The following is a 19,033-nucleotide window of genomic DNA, read 5'->3' on the forward strand; positions in this document are numbered from 1 at the left end:
TGAAATGGGGCTAAGCATGCTGCTTACCTTGAACACTACAGAGTCAATCTCTGAGAAGAGCTGAAAAGAATAACATCTACTGCTGTCCCTGCTCAGGAAACCTGGTCCTGTGGGTGGGGACCAAGCCAGGATTGCTCACCAGCTCCATGAGGTCAGGATTAGAACTGAAAATGGCTCCCTTTTGGTAGGGACAGAGCTTTCAGGAAAGCCCTTTATAATCTAAACAAACAGAATCATGCAGCCTAGTGACCAGTCATTGTGTCATTACTTATTTACCCTTGGCCAGGACAGGGCCAAGCTTCAGACTTGCTGGTTGTTACCCGAATAGTGTCTGAGAAGCAGTTTGCAGTTTTTCTTCCCACAAGCTGATGAGAACAACTCTTGGGAATACCAAAAGTTATGTCCACCCCTCTGGCTTTATCTTGAGGAGCTCACTCCCCCTCACTCACCATCTTTCAGCCACAATGACCACTGTAAATTTCCAGAATAAACCACTTTTTTTTCCACTTCAGAGGTTCATATAGGTTGTTCTTTCTGTCTGAGATTCTCTCCCTTGCCACTGTTTGCTGGCTAATTCCTGCCTATCTTTCAGGCCTCAGCATACACTTCCTTAGAGAAACCATCCCTGATTCCCTATGGTCCTGTGTTGTCCAGTATGGTAGCCATTAGCCATGTGTGGCTATTTAAATTTAACTAAAATTAACTAAAAAAACTCAGTTCCTCAGTTGCAGTAGCCACATTTCAAGTGTTCAGTAGCTACATGTGACTAAACAAACAAACAAAAATTCCATTGCCGTCGACAGAGACCGATTACCCCATGAGCACTGGCTTAATTGTGCTTACTTACTAGTGTGTAACGCACAATTTCACATGGATTTCACCACATCCCATGGGAAATTATGCACTACAGATTAGTAAGCAAACATAATTAAGCCAGTGCATACCTTGCTCATGGGGTAATCTATAGTTAGTGCCTTCTTTACTATAAACTGACCCATATCATTCTTACTGGTTAATCCACCCCTGGCCGCTGAAACAATTCAGATTCATGGCAACCCTATGTGTGTCAGAGTGGAACTATGTATAGAGTTTTTAGTGGTGATGGCCTTTCAGAAGTATATCACCAAGCCTTTCTTCTGAGGTTCCTCTGGGTGGATTCAAACTGCCAGCCTTTTGGTTAGTAGCCAAGCGTTTAACCATTTGCACCACTCAGGGACTCCTACATGTGACTAGGGCTTACCATAATGAACAGCACAGATATAAAACATTTCCATCATCACAGAAAGTTTAATGGACAGGACTGTCCTAGACTAGATCAGGCCCCATGGTTACACATTCAAAACATCTTTCTTTCTTAGCACATTCCACAGTAATTTCCTTCTATTTGTGTCTGTGGTTTTTTGTTTTTAGTTTTTTTGTGCTTCTTCCTCTAGAATATAAACTCCCTCTGAGGCAGAGACATGCCTGTATTATTCATCACTATAGCTCCAGCATGATGCATGGGAACTGGCCCCCAGTAGGCACTGGAAGAATTAATGAAGTATTTCTTATGTAATGGAAACCCTGGTGGCATAGTGGTTAAGTGCTATGGCTGCTAACCAAGAGGTCGGCAGTTCGAATCCTCCAGGCACTCCTTGGAAACTCTATGGGGCAGTTCTACTCTGTCCCATAGGGTTGCTGAGTCGGAATCAACTTGACGGCAGTGGGTTTGGTTTTGGTTTTTGGTTTCTTATGTAATAGTAGCCCATTTGATAGCTTTCTTCTGAATTTGCAAGCTAAGAAAACATTTGTCTCCCCTGATGCTCTGGTTTGTCTTTTATTATATGGAACTTTAGAAACTTGGTTTCCCTTTTTGCCCTTGCTGCCAGCTAGCCCAGAGCTGAATTTTGCTCTCAGCTGCAAGAGCACCCTTAGTCTGGGTTTCCCTGATGAAATTATTCTTTTTCTTGATCCTTTTTAACTGCTTGGCTTTAATCCTTTTACATCTGTGTAATTACTTTTGTATCTGTGACATTTATTGCCAGCACTCTCAAAATCTTTTCAGTAGGCAAATAAATAATATTTGTTATCATAGGTCATTTCTGCTATATCTGCACATAGACAAAAGTCATGGCAATACCACATGGCAGGCAATTCAAAAGACCTATTTGGCTTCTTCTGCAGAACTGGTGCAAAAGCTGTATCTCAGATTTCCATTTCCCTCCAGATATTCCACAGCTCAGCAAGGTCGTTAGGTGATGTGTTCTAGGTAGCCTTTCAACTTTTAGGAAGCTGGAGAAGGCTCAGTGGGCTAAGACAACATTCTGACAAATCCTAACTCTCCTGGACCCTCCCCTCCTAAGAGGCAGAGAGGGATGTGGGTGTCAGGCCTCTCTCAGTGAGTAATGCTCAATTTTGCCTCTCTCTTACTCCAGGGAAGCCTAGATCAGCTGGATGAGGTGGCAGCACTGATTGCTGCCACAGTCCATGATGTGGATCACCCAGGAAGGACCAATTCCTTCCTCTGCAATGCAGGCAGTGAACTCGCTGTGCTCTACAATGACACTGCTGTCTTGGAGAGTCACCACACAGCCCTGGCCTTCCAGCTGACAGTCAAGGACAGCAAGTGCAACATTTTCAAGAATATTGACAGGTTTGTTATGCTTGGGCTCCTGTGCTCAAGTTAGTGAAGCTTAAATGGGAAACAGTTTTCCCTAGCTTCTCTGAGTACTTTAGCTGTCTCTCTGAGGAAAGGGGAAGAGCAAGGAAAATAGTTGTACCATTTTATCAGATAAAATAATACCAGCTGCTGGCGAGTTCATTCTGACTCACAGCAACCTCGTGTACATCAGGATAAAATAACCTTGCTCTTATAAACTTTACTTTTCATACTGCTTCTATCTTTTAAAATCTTGTTTGGTCTTCAATGAATTCATGAAAATGTTTTATATACTGCAAAAAAAAACTTTACTTTTCATACTGCTTCTATCTTTTAAAATCTTGTTTGGTCTTCAATGAATTCATGAAAATGTTTTATATACTGCAAAGTACTATATAAATATTAACTGTAGTAATAATAAGTACAGCAGATATTTTTATCCTCCAAGAAGGACATCCTGACTTCTGTGTAACTCAAGGAAGTTGTATCCTCCCTTTTCTTTCCTCAGTTCAATTTGTGGCCAGCTAAATCCTACCTCAGGAAGAAACCATGTTCTACGGGTCCCAGCAGAGCTGCTGAAACCCAAGTGGTTAGGCAGGTATCCCCCCAGCTGCTGCAGTTGCTTCTGGGTGAGAGTTGGCCAAAAATTCACAGATATGAGAAATTCCTCTTGCCTGATAGTGACCCTGCAGTTGGGCTATAGGTGTTTTCCACACAGAACCAGCCAGGTAGATCAGTAAACTCCTGGGAGAGTGCAGTGTACAGAGAAAACAGCTCACTAGGGCCTCAGGACCACCTGTCAGTATGAACCTATCAGTTTGGCATCCAGAAGTCTGGGAAAATAGGAAGACCAATTATTGCAGCTTCATCAGTATCATGCAAGAACTGATTTTAAAACTTCTGGAGAAAGAACTTTTTCCAATAGCCAATTTTATTCAGCTCCCCATTCTGGCTCTTAAAGTTAGATGATAATAATTGGTCAGTAATTTGGGGCAGAGTTGTTGCTTCATCAATTACAACTTCTATCTATCTATCTAGTTTTTTTCTTTTTTTTTTTTAGTTGCAGCCTAGAGAATTACTTATATTAATAGGAAAACATTCTTCCAGCGCCATTATCAAAAGAAATCGTGACAGCTCTATGCAATAGGAATCACTGTGTCTGTACTGAATGCAATGGGGCAGCTTATTGGGTTGCTGTACCAGCCTTGTAGGGAAGAACTTCTCATTTCTTTCTACCCATTTTGATGTTGCTAAGGGAAGGGAGAAGGGAATCATCTTGTAAAATAAGTACTCACCATGTGATACGCACTTTATTTTTTTTTAATACCCATAAATCTATGAGTAAGAGTCAGCTATCGTGGGGAAAAATGGAACAGTTTCTACAAATTCTGGTTCAGTAGGCAGACGAGCAGGTAAGCTTCCCTTGTGATTTACACTCATTTCTTAGCTCTGTGCCCCCCACCTTCCTCCTAGAATATGGGAAGTGTGGTAAAATGTTATCAGAACCGTTCTAATGCTGGACATAATGTGAACAAGGCCCTTTGTCTTCTGGTTATTTTTAGGAACCACTATCGAACACTGCGCCAGGCTATTATTGACATGGTCTTAGCAACGGAGATGACAAAACACTTTGAACATGTGAACAAATTTGTGAATAGTATCAACAAACCAATAGCCGCTGAGGTAAGCATTTCATATGTAATAAGATACATCAGAGTATGTTTCTATGAGAGTCTACTCTGGCCTCAATTCTCTGTCTCTTAAATACAAGGTGGTTATTTGCTTGGAGTTGGTAAAGAAGGGCGGCAGGGCTAAAGGTACTGGCCACTTGTTTTCCTTTGGAACAAGAATAGATTGACAGCATCTACAGCAACTCTGAGCTCCTGGGAAGAAAAGCCCTGAGATAAAGCTAATAGGGACAAAAGGATTTAGGCCAAAGAATGATGGAAGGAGGCACACACAAAGAATAGGACAGAAATGGTGGTTTTAGGGGATCCCAAGCCTTTTAAAATTACCTGTTCTTTGATCTTTTGGGAGACCTCAAAGTTGGAGATTGTTTTAAAGAACAATATTCCTGCCAATGCACATTAAAAGAATAGTTTAAATCAAAAACATAAATTTTCTGTAATTGCTGGATTAAATATGTATAGTGATTCATATCCGTCAGGGGAAAAAATACTTTCCATTTATTGAGTTATGTTTGTGAATTCAAAAACACCAAATCTCCAAATCTGTATTTTATTCCACAGATTTCTATATTATCATTTTCAGGACATTCTGTTGTTTTTACTAGTTGCCATGAAGTTAGCTCCAACTGATAGTGACCTTATATATAACAGAACAAAACGTTGCCAGGTCATGACGCATCTTCATGACTGTTGGTATCCAGGGAATTCCAAGTCAGTGTAATTTCAAGTGATGGCCACATAGAAGTAAAGCTTTGCAAGTTCTTTTCCTTTTTAAAACTTACTGGTGTACCTTGAACCTGGCTTAAGGTCCCTAAAAATTTGGGTTTTAGGAATATGGGACAGAAAGTTCACATCTGTATTGTTTAAAATGAGATCAACTGTCTTCTGAAACCAGGTCAGCTGTCTTCTGAAACCATGAAGCTGTTCATAGTCCCATAAAGGTCATTCTTGTTGAGCTGATAAGTGAATGAAGAATTGTCTTAAAAGTAACTTGGAAAAAAAAAAAGTAACCTGACAAATAAGGAGACTGTAGGACCCATCACATGACCAGCCTAGGTGGAGCAACAGCACCCACCTCACCTGTGTTCACCCTCACCTCCCAGGGATTCCACAGAACAATGCTAGGACCCTCTCATTCACACAGGACTTATGGGAACAAGGACCCGAGGAGTTAAAGAATTATACAGAATCAATAGAATTTAGAATTGGAAAGATCATCTTAGGATGACCGCGTAAGCCCCCAACTTTGTGTTAAGATTTATTATTTACCACAGTGTCTATAGTAGGCAGTATTTTCCGGTAGTGTGCAATAGAAACCACAACCTTCAGGACATATTCTGCCCATTGACTATTTAACAAATAGGTCCAGTCTCAAAACAATCAAAAACTCTTAAGTGTTGAAGTCTTTCAGCTGGCAGAGCTCTGGAGAGCTAATAAACTTTCACATGATCAATGTGATAGTATCTTTGAAAATAGAGAATAACAATTTTCCAGGTTCTGTATAACTGTCCCATTATTGCATTTATTTAAGCCTACTGACCTATCTGGCGACGTGGTTCAGGACCACTGACATCTATCACTAGATATGTACAGGTATCTGGCCAGTCCTTTTAAACATGGCTGAACATACCTGCTCCTGCTGTGGCCCAGTTCTGCTCCTAGTGCCCCTAACTTATATGACTCACATTCCCCCATCACCCAGTCCAAAGAACTGCCAGGAAAATGCATGAGAAGACACACGGGCAAGTGAGAAGGGGTGGGATATAAGGTCACAGGAGAGGGAACAGGCAGGCATAATTAGTAGTATGTGCTATTCTCCCATATTTATTAAAGAAATGCAAAGTCTCATTTTTATACATTTTCTGATAAAACTGAGAAAAGCCTTCCTTCTTTAAGATTACATACCAAACTGCTTAAAAACTAGTTGTAGCAGTTACTGCTAGGGAAGAGGATGGAAGTGAGGGATGGATGGGTGGTGACAGCAACATTCACCTTTTAAAAATCTGTATTTTTTCCCCCTTGGTTTGTTTATTGTTATTGCTGTTGCTTTTTTACAGCAAGTATCTATCAGTGTATTACACATAGCAAAGCCATCCTCTGCTCTGAGTCTCAATCACACCGAAGTGTGCCTGGGCAGTCACCACCTGTCTGGTTAGTAGCTGTAGTAGACATCACCATCATCTTGAAACAACCCTGATCTGACAATCTGTTTTTCAGATTGAGGGCAGTGACTGTGAATGCAACCCTGTTGGGAAGAACTTTCCTGAAAACCAAATGCTGATCAAGCGGATGATGATTAAGTGTGCTGATGTGGCCAACCCATGCCGCCCCTTGGACCTGTGCATTGAATGGGCCGGGCGGATCTCAGAGGAGTATTTTGCACAGGTGAGCTGCCTCCCTAGGAGAATGAGCCCAGGGTTAAAAAAAAAAAAGTTACTCTCCAGCAGAGTAACTTTCTATCAATTAGTAAACTTCTCTTCCCTGTTAGGAAACAGCTCACTCCTCCTACTTAGAGGAGACTTTTGGTTCCCTCAAGGGACTGACTGGTGTGGCTGGTGATGTTCTCACTATAACCAAAGCCTCTTTCAGGTCAAGGAAGGTAGATTGAGCCTTTGGAAGTATCTTTTCCTCCTCAAATTGTTGGATCCTGAGCTCCTACAAAAACTGAAAAGTCATCCATGTATTCACTAGGTCATTATTGAGTGTCTCCATGGTGCATTATGGGGAACACAGATGTAAGACACATCCCTGCCTTTGGGTAGTTCACAATCCAGTTGGGAGATGTAGACATAAATAGGTCCACACATTGGAGAAGAGTGACAAGTAGTTCTAAAAAGGTACAACGTTAAGTGCTAAAGGAGTTGAGAAAGATTTACTCTATTATAAAAGGGGGGCTCTGCAGATGTGATGTTAGAGCTGGTTTTTGAAGGATTTTGAAATGCTGAAATAGGACAGAACTTTCTGAAAGAATAAAGCAAAATTAGTGAGGTGAGAAAATAGAATTTTTATATGAAGGGAGCAGCAATATTTAGTTCCGTTTGACTATGGCAGTGTAAAGAGTTATAGGTGGTCAGAAAATAGTAGATAGCAAGACACCATTTGAAAAAGTCCCTACTTTCAGAGAATAGGCTCTAAGGCTAATGTGTGTGTGTGTGACAGACAAAAAAAACAACAGGTAGGTGCTGACATGCAAAGAGCTGCAAGTACTGAATTTTGAAGGGTCTCTGTGGCTGGAATGTACCACTGCAGCAGGGTAATTAACTGATGATGCCTAGATTGGTTGGGAGGCCGAATGGCCACCTGAGGACTCAGTACATTAACTACACCTTTCAAGCCTGACAAGAAAGCACCTGAATTGAAGTATGTCAGGTAGTCCAGAAAAGAAAAGGGAGAGGGTAAAAACAAACTACTCCTCTAACTACAGTAGTTACTTTAAGGCTACTTGATCAATTGACCTGAAATGAGGGACCTGAGCCAAAAGCTTGTACCCAAAAAAACCAAACCCGCTACCTTCGAGTTGCTTCCAACTCATAGCAACCCTATAGGACAGAGCAGCACTGCCCTATAGGGTTTCCAAGGAGCAGCTGGTGGATTCGAACTGCCAACCTTAACCACTGCATCATTAATGGGCTTCCCAAGACCCACAGAGAGGACGTGAAATCCTGTTCCCAGTGAATGGGGAATGGTAAAAAATAATCACTTGTAAGTTTTTGATATAAGCTCCCTGTTCAGATGTCCATGTCCCCAAAATGAATGTATTGATGTTCACAAGCCAGTGTAACCTAAAAATCAAAAGATACAAATTCTTCTGTTGGCTAAGACCTCTAATCTAGCCTCTGGTTCAACACTATCACCAGGAAATATGGATCTTAGTATTCAGCTTATTGAGTATGGCCTTATGCATGTGAATATATACTGTAATGTGCATAGTACTCAGAACTACACATACATCTAGGGAGCTGCAGTACATGTGTACTACAGTGGTTCTTAAGCCAGGGCTACATGTCTGACTCATCTGGAGAGTTGGTAGAAAGTGCAGATTCCTAGGCCTCACCCTAGACCTCCTGAATCAGAATCTCTGATGGTGTTCAGATCTGTGTGTTTAACAAGGTGACTCTGATGCACAGTCCTGATTAGAGCCACCAGTTTTTTACATCAAGCATGCCTAAGAATCAGAAGCTCTAAGCTCTAGACTTGGTTCTATCGGTGAATTTCTGAGTAACCTTAGGCAAATTCCTTAATTTCTCTGAATCTGTCACCACATCTGTCAAGCGCAGTATCATGATTGAGACCATTGTAATATATATAAAAGCACAGGCTGTTTAAATATTCAACCTAGATAAATGTTATGTGACTTTGGATAAATCTGTGTGTACAGCATTTATCTGTGATGTACATAATGTAACTGGTTTATTGAAGAGCTGGGACTCAGTAGGGTACATCAGAAAAATAGCTTTGTCTTCCATCACTACTCTACAAACCTGATGTTTTGGATTCTCCTTCCACAGGACAGTATTTCAGGCAGATTTCACAAGTGTTTTCTGGTTACCTTCAACTTTCTGGTCTCAGGACAGGATTCCTTTATATTAAAAATTGTTTGGAACCCTCAAAGAGCTTGTTTATGTGGGTTTTAGCTTTCAATGTTTACTGTATTCAAAATTAAAATTGAGAAAATTTTAGAATATTTAACCTTATTTTAAAATAATATTAAAAAAATTGAGAAATAACTATTTTCTAAAACCAAAATATGAAAGTGGAAAGAGTGGCCTTGTCTTATCTTTTTGCAAATAGAAACAGCTGAATTGTCTTATTTGCTTCTGCATTCGATCTATTGTGATATATTGTTTTGGTTGAAGTATATGGAGAAAATCCCACTTCATGTAGATATGTAATTAGAAAAGGGAGTAGTAGTTTAATAGCCTTTTCAGGTAATTGTGGATATTCTTCCTTGATACTATACCAAAACTTGTCAGGTGGTAGTTTCTTAAAGATTGGCTGTAAAGTATAGAATCTGAAGATCGTTAACAATGAACTTCTCCTATTCTGGTCGATCTTGCACTTTGAAGAGATTTTATTCATGCATGATTTTTTTTTTTTTTATCGTGCTTTAGGTGAAAGTTTACAAATTGTCAGTCTCTCATACAAAAAGCCATACACACCCCGCTGTGCACTCCCAGCTGCTCTCCCCTTAATGAGAGCACATTCCTCCTCTCTACCCTGTATTCCCCGTGTCCATTCAGCCAGCTCCCGTCCGCCTCTGCCTTCTCATCTCACCACCAGACAGGAGTTACCCTCATAGTCTCACGAGTACTTGAGCCATGAAGTTCACTCCTCACCAGCACCATTGTCTGTCTTATAGTCCAGGCCAATCCCTGCCTGTAGAGTTCGTTTCAGGAATGGTTCCAATCTTGGGCTATCAAAGGGTCTGTGGACCATGACTGTCAGGGTCCCTCCGGTCTCAGTCAGACCATTAAGCCTGGTCTTTTTATGAGAATTTGAGGTCTGCATCCCACTGTTCTCCTGCTCCATCAGGGATTCTCTGTCGTGTTCCCTGTCAGGGCAGTCATCCGTGATAGCCGGGTACCACCTAGTTCTTCCTGTCTCAGGCTGATGGAGTCTCTGGTTTATGTGGCACTTTCTGTCTCTTGGGCTTATATTTACCTTGTGTCTTTGGTGTTCTTCATTCTCCTTTGCATGCATGATTTTGTGATATCATGCATTGCTGTTTTGGAAAATAATACTGGTTCGTTAAAATACACATATCATACAAATATTGACATTTCGTTATACAATATCAAAAAATCAGTCTTTTAGTATCATTACTGTTCTCATCAGAAAAAGTTTTAAGAAGTGAGAAGCTGTCAGGCTTACAGTGGTCCATACAAGTTTTCCAAAGTTTTCATTTGAATATCATCATTGGCAAAACAATGTTTTCCTTGAAATGACAAGCTCACTTTAAGAAAATGTCTGCCAGATACCCAAATCTGAACAGTTTTTAAGTGTGTATACTTCCCATTTTGTCAAATAAAATATGAAAAAGATGTACTCAACTTCAAGATTTAATAAATTAATTCTTACTGCTTTAATAGGACATTCTTAAGTGAAACTGGCTTTTTTAATGTGAGCATGTGGCAGTGAGTACTACAGTGAATACTGGCACAGTTTCATTGTATTAACTATGCTAAATACAGCATCAGCAATTTTACCCACCATTGCTTCTGCACCCTCGGTGTAAATGTCAATACAGGAAAAAAAGAAAAAAAAAGCAAATAGTGTCTTAGTATTATTCTGAAAATAGTTTTGACCCTGCAGAGCCCCTGAAAGGGTCTCAGGTACACCAGGTCTGAGGATCACACTGTGAGAACTATTAGGGGTCCATTCTCAGAAATATGCAGCGAGGAAGGGGAGGTAAAGTCAGCTTGCTCTTTGTTTTATTCACTCCAGTTGCTGCCTCTGGCTTCACCTGGGTTGCAGCCAGAAGAGGAATGAGAGGAAAAGGACTAGCTTTTTCTTGACTGCTGATGTTTTAATCTGGAGTTAGCGTTCAGATTATGGTGCTTTTTCTTGTGGAGTGCTTTTATGGCTCTTTAGACAACACCTCTCTGGCTGGGGACCTGACACCTCACTGTTCCTAATGTGTAGGATGTCCTTTCCAGGTGACTTCTTTGTTGTTAGTTGCTGTCAAGTGGATTCCAATTCATGGCAACCACACATGCTACAGAGTAAAACTGCTCCATAGGGTTTTCTTGGCTCTAATCTTTATGGAAACAGATCGCCAGGCCTTTTCTTCCACCATACAACTGGGTGGGTTCGAACCACCAACCTTTAGGTTAGCAGTCAAGCATGAACCATTCACACCACCTAGGGACCTAGATGACCTCGTATAACTCTTATAAGCCTCTGTGTTATTGCTTTAAATAACTCTTACAAATTTAAATCCTCAATGTGCTCAATCTTATTTATAGGCTGGAGATGAATTATGGGTTAAATGCCACAGATCCCAGTTTCCTTCTTATCATACCTGTTTAGATGATCTACCACCATTCTACGGAATTTGGAGAGGCTTGTTCTCAGTTTTGGGACCTCATCCAAAAAAAATCGTACCTAATGACCTATCACACATCTATACACACAGGTATACATTTGTATATACATGCTTTTGTATTTATATCCCCTCTGTCTTACAAAGCACTACAACATAGTAACTCCCTGGTTAATATTTCTTGGTAACACGGGAGTTTAGTATTGTATTAACACCTATTTTTTCCATGTTACCTTCAGACATATGGAGACTGTGCCAGGGCTGAATCCAATTTATTAAACATCACTGAAAGTTAAAGTGCAGACACCCTCACAGCAATAGATGTGTTCCTGAAATGCAAGAGCTAGATTTTTGAAAATCTTTTTTCCTCATTGACTTTCATTTTTAAAATACAATTTCATTCAATGGCTCCTCTAATTTATAAATTAGCACTAGATTCGATTCTATTTAAAACAAGGACTTTTAGAAAAGTCTTTTTAATCACTGAGTACCTGTTTTATGAACTTGGATTTTAAGAGAGTACTGAATTTGCTTATTGTGGAAACTATGTAGAGCGGTTGTAGGGTTTGTACGAGGAGTCAGCCAGAAGGCAAAGGAGACCCATTACACAATGAGAATCAGATTACTCAAAGTCCCAGGGTCAGCACAAAGGCACATATGTGACCCAGTGTTTTTCCTGGACTACTTGCTTCTCAAGTATTTGTTAAAATGCAGATTACTGTGCCTCCTACCAGGCCTGCTGAAGAAGCATTCCTGAGGATTGGGCCTAGGAATCTGCATCTTAAATAATTGCCTCCTGGAGCTAATTATACCCACAGTAGTACCAGTTACCAGCTGTGACTCATGGACACCTCTTGGGTCTGTTTTCAATGGCTGATTTTTCAGAAGTAGATCACCAGACCTTTCCTCTGAGGTGTCTCTGGGTGAACTCCAACCTCAAACCTTACAGTTAGCAGCCAAGCATGTTAACCGTTTGCACTACCCAGGGATTCCAGGCACTGTACCACCATTGTAGTACTACCATGGAGCTGTATTTACAGGCACTGGGCAGCCACATAAGGGTTGGGAGATACAAAAACAGCTTTGTTCTTTCCACTGAAAGGTTTAAGCAGGAAAGTAACACGGACACCCCTGTGCTTTAGGTAACTTAATCTAACAATCCCATGAAGAATGCATTGGAAAGTAGAAAATTAGAGACTAAAGATTCACAGGAACGTGTCGAATAATAAAGGCAGTGAGGACAGATTCTGCAGATTATTTAGAACATAAAACAGGTCTTGATAAAGGAGATGTTAGAGTCAGGGATGATTCCCAATTGCTGCCTGAGGTGACCAGGGCAGCTGGCAGTGTCATCAAGAGAGGTGTAATGAAAAGCATTAAAGAGCTGGGTTTTTAGGAAGTGGAGGGAGATATAGTTAGTAAAGATTTGGATATATGGAAATTGAGATGTCAGTGACACATTCACATAGAGACACTCTTGTAGGTACTGTACCTAAGACTGGATCTGACAAGAAAGGTGTTTCAGGCTAGAGATAGTGATGAGTCACCATTTTTTAGTACAAATATGAGTAGGAGAGATGATCCACTGGAAGAAATAGAGGATAATTATTATAAGAGATTTAAAAACCAAACTTTGGGGAACAACATATTTAGAATATGGAAAAAGGAGAAGAGAATAACGTGCTGAATGGAAGCTGCAAGTAGGAGTAATACAGAAACATAAACAATGCTTGTTGGATTTGGAATTTGGGGAATTGTTTATAACCTTAGTAGAAGTTTTAGTAGGAATAGTACGGGGTCATCTGTCATTAAGCAATGGATGAGGGAAAAATGGGATGAAAGAAAGGCACAGCAGATACAGCCCATTTTCAAAGTTTTGGTAAAAAGGAAGAGAGGGTGACAGCTAGAACCCAAAGTGAAGGGTCCAGGTTGTTTCTCTCACCTCCTTTCTCTTTCATTTTTCATCACGATGAAGAGTAGATTTATAGGCTGAGGGGAAGGAGGGGCTGACAGGCAAAAACAGTCATCACCGGAGTTAAGCCTTAAAGAAAACAGGAAGAATTAGGATCAAGGAGCAGGTGAAAAGACTGGTGTTGAACAGGAGAGAAACTCATTGTCTGAGGTAGAATAAGAAGTCAAATGAATTCACCCTTGATGGGTTCCGTCTTTGTCTGAAAGAATCAACCTCTCCTGATATTAAGTTGGGTAGAGGTGAATCAGAGTCTGGAGAGGTGTAAAGGTTGGAGGGGCTGAGAATAAGGAGGTTAACAAAAATCAGGTACAATAACTGGAAAGTAGCGCTGAGCCCAATGGATACTGGAAAGTGATTTATAATGGAGCCAGTGCATATTGTGCATGGTTTCCTCCAGAAGCTCTCAGCCTCCTGGGTCACTGTCCACTATGAATAGAGAAGGTGGATATGCCCTTGGAGGTTTAAGAATGTCTTCAAAATGGGGCAAGAGAATTGAGGGTTCTGGCCAGATAATAAGGCCTCGTGTATATTAAGAAAGAGGATAGGGCAAGGCTGATGAAGTAAGACAGAAATGAAGGGCTCTAGGGACTGAAATTATCAGTGAGGTCGTAGAACAAATATCATATCAGGAGTATAATAAGCAAGTTGGAAAACCAGGACAGTGGGCCAAGAGTAAGGGACACTGAATTTATGCTTTTAGATGTGGAGTAACACTAATGTGACTAGGTCCCAAGGTGTGGCCATGGGAATGGGCTCTTGAAGTATATAATGGTCATTGAATTGAGGTACTTAAAGAATTATGAGTTCTCAGCAGTTGAAGGTGGAAATGAGGGTTAGAGATTAACCTGGGTGTTGACGGATCTAAGAGGAGTAGAGGTGGTACAGATAGCAGAAGCTAGTAAAAGATAGTTACCAATTGCACATCTTGAGGACAGAACAAGAGAAATGAATCCTACAAGATGAAGGATTCAGATTAAAGAATTTCCTGTCAATCATTTTAACATTACAACGGGTTTAGTATTATGAGAGGTAGGCAGTATTCTTCTCTGATCCAAAAATCACTTATTTTCTGAGCACAGTAAAGACAAGCTCCTTGTTCCCATGTAGCCTAAATTCTAGTGGGGAAGACAAATTATGTGGAAGCAGGACTACAAAGATTCTTTGTACATTTCTCTCTCCCAGTTTATCTATAAACTTGCTAAAATTTCTCTCATTAAAGGAAAGGAACCAACTCTTTTCATTGAGCAAAGCATCGCGTCTATTCCTCCTTTGGTTCTTCAATTCTCACTGATACCTTGACCTACTATAATCTGGTTTTTGCCCAGAGTACGTGCTTAATCTGCTGCTTAAATGAGCGCAAATCCTGCTAAAACAGCCTAAGAGACCCTAGTAAGGCTTGTCTCTACCTAGTCCTCACTCCCTTGAAAATGCAGAAAGCAAAAGTAGAAAAATGAGTAGGGAAAATGGCCTCTTTCAATTTAGCAAGACAAATCTTCAGGGAAAACTAACCATACAGAATAGGTGCTTGACTAAACTAGACTGAAGACAATGACTATAGGCAGAGACCTGACTGCAGATAAAGTGACTGCCAGGGTCCAGATATAATACAAAAAAAGGGGGGTGTAATGAACTCTGAGAGCAAAGCTTCAGGAGGGCTGTAAAATAGCATACAATGTAAGAAACTTGAAAGTCAGAAAACCTGAATTTAGTCTTTCTGAAGCTCATCAGGTGGTTGACTTACGTAAATTTCAGGACCTTGCTAAGCCCATTTCTTCATATATGTTATTGCTGTTAGGTGCTGTAGAGTCAGTTCTGACTCATAGCAACCCTGTGTACAACAAAGTGAAACACTGCCCAGTCCTGTGCCATTTTCACAATTGTTGCTATGTTTGAGCCCATCGTTGTGGCCAGTGTGTCAGTCCATCTTGTTGAGGGTCTTACTCTTTTTCGCTGAATGATGTCCTCCTCCAGAGACTGGTCCCTCCTGATAACATGTCCAAAGTACATGAGATGAAGTCTCGCCATCCTTGCTTCTAAGGAGCATTCTGGCTGTACTTCTTCCAAGACAAATTTGTTCATTCTTCTCGCAGTCCATGGTATGTAGAATATTCTTCACCAGCACCATAATTCAAAGGCTCAATTCTTCTTCGGTCTTCCTTATTCAATAAAGTGGATAATGACCCATCTTTACAGGATTGTTCTGAGTAACAAGATGTTAATGGGAAAGCTTCTCATGGGCCCTAGAGCCCTGTGTGCTGTTTTTATTTCTTACAGACTGATGAAGAGAAGAGACAGGGGCTACCTGTGGTGATGCCAGTGTTTGACCGGAACACCTGTAGCATCCCTAAGTCCCAGATTTCCTTCATTGATTACTTCATAACAGACATGTTTGATGCTTGGGATGGTAAGATAGTTCATGTTTTGTCCCCCACAAAGAACATTTTATTATACTTTATGATGGTTACCTTTAGTGTCATAGGATGGACCTATAGGTAAATATTATATAAAAAAGTTAGCTGTCACCTGTTTGTGGCCAGAGCAGGGTGCATGTGCGCTTTCTGCATTCCCTGGCACAGTGTTTTGTGTACAGGACTCATTAGATGTTTGATAACTGATAACTGGATAAACAAGTCTTAGCCTGTTCAAAGGACATACTTCTAAAGCTTACGGCTTTTATCATTGCAGGGGAACCTCTGGAAAGAAAGCAAAATGTATTGAGTCTACTCAAGTCATAATAAACTTGGTTTTTCACTCTTTAATTAAAAGTATCTGTTTGTATTTCAGAAACTAGTGTTTAAGGACATCCTTCTCATACTTGTATGTTCACCTGCAGCTTAAGGCTTAACCTCTTCTCCAATCCTGATCCCAAATTTGTCCCCGCTAGCCCCATCCTTATAAATTCTCCTGTGATCTAATAATTCAATAGGTTTCTTTTGATTCTTTTATGTCCCTGCAGCCTTTGCACATCTGCCAGCCCTGATGCAACATTTGGCTGATAACTACAAACACTGGAAGACATTGGATGACCTAAAGTGCAAAAGTCTGAGGCTTCCATCTGACAACTAAAGCCAAGCCAGAGAACAGGACCCCTTGACCTACTAAAGGCACTGTGGATCATAGTATCAGCAAGAGGCTTTCCTTTATAATGAAAGAGATAAATGTAGGTTAAGGAGCTAATGTTTAACATTTGACCTTGAATCATTCAGGTCCCCAAATCTCATCTTTTCAAAAGCTATGTTCCATGAAGAAAAATGTTTTTTTGAACAATCACTTAAAAATACTTGGCAAACTCCTTTGCTCTGCTTTCATCCTGTGCCCTTGTCAAACCATGGAACTGATTCATCGTAATTAGTAGGACACAATAAAGCAGAGACTTGGTGCATGTGAGCCCATCCCCTGGATGATGACCAAGTAAGTTAGTGTTCAGCTCATCTCTTACATAAAAGTAACCATCACTGTTTAGGTTTTTTTCCTGAAGAGCATCAGTCTGAAGGATTCGTAAGAAGCCCATCTGAACAGATATATCTAAGGAAAAAAAAAAAATACCTAAAATGAGCAAAACAGCTGGGACCAAATTATTAGTAAGCTAGTTAGCATCACAGCCTCCATGGCTAGATGGTTCTTCTGGTCAATGGTGACACTCAAGTTAGAACACAGCCTTGGCCTGGTGAGTGCTCTCTAGACTGGTATCAGCAGCCTCTGAATCCCTTGGTCCTGTAGAAGAGATTCATCTTAACAGAAGCCATCCATGATGGGGGAGGGAACGACAGCTTGTTTTGAGGGGAATCCATGAGCTTCCCTTATTTCTGAGTTACAGAGGCAGCCACAAGGCACTATACTAAGTATTATATAAAAGCCATTAAATCTGAAATCTGAATACCCTTGGACAAACTTTTTTTAAAAAAGGAAAAATTTAAAAAATTTATATACATTTGCTGTTTAAAATTTTTATTAAAACAATCTAAATTTTCTGGGTTAAGTCCATGGAATATGTTGTGCCATGTACCATCTACACATATATATTTGGGGAGGGGAGAGGGGAAGTTTCAAGGTTCAGATGTTTTTAACCTATATTTGAGATCATGCCATTTTGCTTTAATGATGTTAAGAAAAAAGATTGCAAGATGTGTATATATATCAGAAAATAGGCATATAAGGGAGGCAGTAAATACTATTTTAAGCTATTTAATTGTATGCTAAAAGCTTCTAAAGCACAAGTGTATATTTTTCTACAGCTCTTTGCACAACTTTCTGTGATCTACACAAAGTCAGACTTGAGATTTCTTTTCCCGTTTACCAGTCAATAAGTACTAAAAATCCAGCGAACAAAATATTAGTTTTTCTTTCCAATTCTCTGTATTCCATGCTGCATTTTTAAAAGGTGTAACAGAAAGGGTAAATTAATTGAATCAGGAATTTATTTTTTTCCAAATGGAAACTGGAATGCAGAACACCTGAAACTGGTACATGGGAAGAAGAAGAAAAAAAGATTTGTCACTACATAATGTGCCAACTTTTTTTTCTATGTTTTGTACCAAAAAATGGAAACATATATGACATATATGACAACTCCATGCAAAGAAATGTATGTAACTTATTTTTGTTAGATAAGAAAACTTGCTTGGTCACTACAGCTGCCAGCTTTGTATTGTAATGCTGCAATATGTAAATGTGATGAAAATGTTTTTGTGAAATACTTGTAACTAAATTCCTACAGCCATTTTTCATTCCCAACAGCTGTTTTTATTTTACTTCTTTGGCCTAAATTTTTCATAATTTCAAAATTTTGCTTTAGTGTCTTTTATTTCATAAGCCATACACTTTAAGAACACATTAAAATCAGGGAACCAGAATCCCATTTTAAGGAGCTCAATAACGCCCAGGCTTCAAAAACTTGCTTGAGGCAAGGACAATCTTTTTCTGACCATCTTGCTTTCAGTTCCTTTTGGTAAGTAACATTTATCTGGTGACTGACATTTTCTACATTTTCTGTATGAAACATTACAGCTTACTCAGTGTTGTCAAATTGGTTTGACATTAACTTCAAACTTTTATATTAATGTGTGAAAGTTAAATACTTTAAGACAGCCAGGTAATACAGCTTCAGCACAGCTCTGCTCTTTATGTAATCTACAGACTTCTAGTGAGTTGCTAACTAAATAGTGCATTCCTCCATATAGCCAATTTATTAGAAATACTGCCTTTCAGATGGGTGTAATTATTTTAATTGCCTCTTATACTGAACTGTTTACTAGAACACTGTGTGTTGAGGACAGCCAGTAATTTAGGAAAATGCGACACTACCTAATTCGGAGAGAAGCCACGTTATTACTACTACTCAACTAGAAAAAAAAGGAAGTTAGTTATAAAACATTACTTGGGCCAGATGACCCTATAATTTAACTAAGTTATTCTTTACATCTAAGAATTAGAAATTCACTTACCCTCAGGTTCTGGAATGGTTAGCCTCAGGGCCCAGAACAAACCCCATCAATTTAATCAGAACCTACTCAGCTGGAGAGAAAATAAATGGAAGGGATGTCCCAATGCCCCTTAAGTTTAGTCTTTTTTGTGAATACAGAGATCGAGGTAATAAGTGTATTTTTAAATAAAATTGGCAAGGCACACTACATAGTATTACTTCTGGTGTTGTAAATATGGTAGTTTTGAAAGCTAAGCTAGGAAGGTAGAAA

The 19,033-nt window shown here is 39.9% G+C and overlaps 1 protein-coding gene across 7 annotated transcripts in view; it reads left to right on the forward strand.

Moving 5' to 3' along the window:
- Nucleotides 1-18,102, forward strand: part of PDE8B (phosphodiesterase 8B) — a 310,368-nt gene extending 292,266 nt beyond the window's left edge. For 2 of the 7 annotated variants that reach the window (XM_049866266.1, XM_049866271.1), the window contains exons 19-23: nt 2,415-2,632; nt 4,201-4,321; nt 6,544-6,711; nt 15,615-15,744; nt 16,297-18,102. In XM_049866266.1, the coding sequence (XP_049722223.1) occupies nt 2,415-2,632; nt 4,201-4,321; nt 6,544-6,711; nt 15,615-15,744; nt 16,297-16,406 (747 nt within the window). In that variant the 3' untranslated portion in view covers nt 16,407-18,102. The remainder of the gene's footprint in view (nt 1-2,414; nt 2,633-4,200; nt 4,322-6,543; nt 6,712-15,614; nt 15,745-16,296) is intronic. The other 5 variants (XM_049866306.1, XM_049866314.1, XM_049866276.1 and 2 more) reach the window with 3 other exon arrangements.
- Nucleotides 18,103-19,033: the final 931 nt, after the last annotated feature.

Source organism: Elephas maximus, chromosome 2 (assembly GCF_024166365.1).
Source record: "Elephas maximus indicus isolate mEleMax1 chromosome 2, mEleMax1 primary haplotype, whole genome shotgun sequence".
NCBI lineage: Eukaryota > Metazoa > Chordata > Mammalia > Proboscidea > Elephantidae > Elephas > Elephas maximus.